Source organism: Echinops telfairi, unplaced genomic scaffold (genome assembly GCF_000313985.2).
Source record: "Echinops telfairi isolate 266 unplaced genomic scaffold, ASM31398v2 ScPeMD7_2;HRSCAF=8, whole genome shotgun sequence".
Classification (NCBI taxonomy): domain Eukaryota; kingdom Metazoa; phylum Chordata; class Mammalia; order Afrosoricida; family Tenrecidae; genus Echinops; species Echinops telfairi.
Genome location: NW_022103898.1, coordinates 26,087,178 through 26,090,733, shown reverse-complemented (window position 1 = coordinate 26,090,733; position 3,556 = coordinate 26,087,178). Strand labels below are relative to the sequence as shown.

The 3,556-nt window shown below is 41.9% G+C and overlaps 1 protein-coding gene across 1 annotated transcript in view; it reads right to left on the bottom strand.

Moving 5' to 3' along the window:
* Nucleotides 1-571: 571 nt before the first annotated feature.
* Nucleotides 572-3,556, bottom strand: part of SLC5A8 (solute carrier family 5 member 8) — a 50,825-nt gene continuing 47,840 nt past the window's right edge. Inside the window, exons 14-15 of the mRNA XM_004700359.2 lie at nucleotides 1,569-1,648; nucleotides 572-1,062 (exon numbers count right to left, since the gene is read on the bottom strand). Of these exons, the coding sequence (XP_004700416.1) occupies nucleotides 940-1,062; nucleotides 1,569-1,648 (203 nt within the window). The 3' untranslated portion in view covers nucleotides 572-939. The remainder of the gene's footprint in view (nucleotides 1,063-1,568; nucleotides 1,649-3,556) is intronic.

Sequence of the window (3,556 nt, the reverse complement as noted above, 5' to 3'; positions counted from 1 at the left end):
AGACAATTTGAAGACTGCAACTTCAAATTTGAAAATAAAGCACATGTTGTAATTTGGGAACATCAGAGAGAAATGGTAAAATGTCCCCGGTCATTTAGCTATTTAGCTGGCTGGGTTTCAGGATCCCTAAGACCTAAGAAGCATGACATCTTTTAATTTCATCACCTGCAAATCTGTTGACATTGAAAAGTTCAGCTTAATAGCACTAAGTGTGAATTATCTTACTCTATGGAGCCTAACCATGAAGCCTAATGGTATGCGTATCTTTGTTCACCAAATCTTTCATTGATATGTAGACTTGAGTTCCTATCAGATTCCTGAGAGTTTATAAAGCACAGGTTGGGGCTCAGTGAACAAGGAGTTGAATTGTATGGTGCACACTAGTGTCTCAAGACATATCCAAGTCCAGGGCAATAGACTAATGAGGAAATCAAGATGGCAAATTGCAATGAAAATGTGCAAAGCTGGAGAGCAAATGTTTTGAGAATGATGAGGGCAATGAGTGTACAAATGTGCTTTACACAATGGATGTATGTATGGATTCTGATAAGAGTTATATGAGCCCCTAATAAGATGATTTTTAAAAATACATTATAATAAATGTTTAAATTAAAAAAAAAGAAAAAGTGCAAAGCAAAACAGAATTTAAGAATGTAGACAGAGCGAGGGTCTGAAAGAGGCCGCATTGCGGTGTCCGTGAAAATCCGAGTCAAAGAGAAAGAGAGGGAAGCGCTGGTGCTCTCTTCATGCACGTTGTCTCCACGAATGAGCGGAGTCACGGCAACAAGGCTGGACTTTAAGAAAAAATGCAATGCCCTCTCCCCCGAGTTCCCCCAGATCACTTATGAGAGAGTTAAGATGACAAGCTAAACTGGATCCAATGATCCCGGCAACCCTGGAAAGCAGAGGCACGGTTTCAGCGGTCTCCTTTTGGCGCGTTCACAAACGGGTCCCCTTGATCTTGCTGCTTTGGTCCGTGACGTTCAATTCAATGTGGTTGAAGGCAGGATTATCAGTTCCACCATCTCCCACAGGATGAGATTTATAGTTTAAGACATGCTTCTTTTAAAAGAAAAGGTTAACAGGGTGATTAGAAAAGAGAAACTATCATTCAGTCTGCCTTCAATCATGGTTACCACTGTTTTTTAAATTCCTCTTGGTAGAAATTACACCAGCTTTGTAGTTGGGGGCGATGGGGGTGGGGGGTGCGGGTCCAGCAGTGGTGCAAGGGCTAGGCATTCAATTGCTAACCAAACGGTTGGTGGCTTGAATCCACCAGAGAACCTGGTTCTCTCCTCCATTCTACTCCCATATAGATTTCCGCCTAGGAAACCCTGGGGCATTTCTACTCTGTGTGATAAGGTGGCTGGGAGCAAGCCCCAACTTGACCGCACAGAAACCAGTCTACTGAGGGCAGGTGAGATATAAAACAGATGCAGATCATCAGAGAACAGGGTAGATCCTTTCCCTATTCATCACTGTTCTAGAAGGTCTGAGGTCTCACTTGTGCTCTAGCCGAGTGTTAAGACTCCATCTTAGCAATTTAAGGAAAAGAGAAACCAACTTACTTTCTTAAAAATATTAAAATTAGACAAAAAGTCCTCTTTGGTTAGCAGGAATCTGGAGTCTATGTTTTGTTTTCTTCCTCCTGAAAAACAGACATGTTATTGACATTGTTATAGAGACATCTGCAACTACACAGCAACTTCTATCGTCCAGGCAGTTAACTGATGCACACTCACCCCTGTGCACAGAGAGAAGAGCTCTCCGAGTGTTGAAGACAGAGCCCCCATCCTCCTTCCCTCAGTGGGCCTCAGATCCTGCAAGCTCCCAACTGTGATAACTGTGAGTCTAATGCTGAAAGATGTCAGTGAGACAGCTCCTAAACTCAAGCCAATCACCTCATCCAGTCCGATGCTGACAGGAAAACTGATTTAAACGTGTTCTCTCTTCTCCATGAGGAAAACATCAAACCATCTGCCTCTGCTTCAAACAACGGGGCTTCTTTTCCTCAATGCGCAGCTATGCGATCTACTTGTGTGTGAAAACTCAAGAGAGGATGGGTGGCCTGTCGAGTAAATTCTCTTCGTGACAAGCAGTATGCTGACGATTGCTTTCAGTCCTGTTCTCTAAGGTTTTATCTTACAAAACTTATCTTTGGGTTTGTTATTTTCTTTTGGATCAAAAAGGAGGCTTTTAAAAGTATGTATCGCAAAACATGGTCCTCAAACCACTTCTATTCAGATCGAGGAAGTGTACTTCGAATGCAGAACCCTAGACTCCAGTTGGCCTGATCAAATTAGAACTCTGTTTGAAGACTACTTATTTCTAATTGTTACCAAATTTTCAAGGTGATTTTTATACCCGCAAGGTGACAACCATTCTTTTAATGAAATACCGTTCTTTAAGTGTGGGTATTCCTGATTTTCTGGGAGTGGCATTAATTTTAAATTAATTCGTCCAATATTATAGTCTACTAGAGAGCTCTATTTTGGCTTATTCCAAAGAAAAGTGATGCAATGGAATATGGAAATTATCAAACAATATCTTTAATATCACATGCAAGTAAAGTTTTACTGAAGATAATTCGAAATTTGTTATAGTATTACATCCATGGATAATTGGTAGGAATTCTAGCAGAAGAGGGTGTGGAAAGAGGGCTATCACTGCTGATGTCAGATGGATCTTGGCTGAAAGCAGAAAAGCCCAGAAAGATGTTTGTTTGTGTTTTGACTACACAGAAACATTCAGCCATGTGTATTATAGCAAATTATGGTTACATTGCAAAGAATGAGCATTCCAGTACATAGACCAAGAAGCGTTTGTTCAAACAGAACAAGGGACCACTGCATGTTAAAATCAGAGACGGTAGGCAGCACAGTTTCTCTTTTCACCATACTCCATCAATCTGTATGCTGAGGATAGATGAGCGATTGAAGTACATAGTACCAAGTACATAGATAAGAAGTACCAAGTACATAGATAAGAAGTACCAAGTACATAGATAAGAACACAAGATCAGGATTGAAGGGAGGCTGTGACTGCAGATGACCCCGCCCTCCCCACGTAAAGTGAAGGGACTCGCAACACTTAGTGATGAAAATAAACACTATATCTGCACACGCCACCTAAAGAAAACAGAGGCCTTCCCACTGGGACAAGAGACAACATCACGGGAAAAGACGGAAGTTGTTCAGGATTTCAATTTACTTGGATCCACAGTCAACATCCAGGGAAGCAGTCAAGGAATCAAACGGCATATTGCACAGTCCTGTCTGCTGTAGAAGACGTTTTGAACATGTGAAAATGTAAAGATGTCACTTAGGGGACTAAAGTGTACCTAACCTAAGACTTAGTATTTCAATCGCTCCATGTGCACATGAAAGCAGCCTAGGTACACTGGTACAGATAGGAACTGAAAATCCAGGGAATCCAGGGCGGATGAGCCCTATAGGACCAGTGGTGTAAGTGGCAAAACAGGGAGGGTAAAGGGAGAATGGGTAGGAAAGAGGGAACCGATTACATGGAACTGTGTGTGACCTCCTCCCTGGGGGAC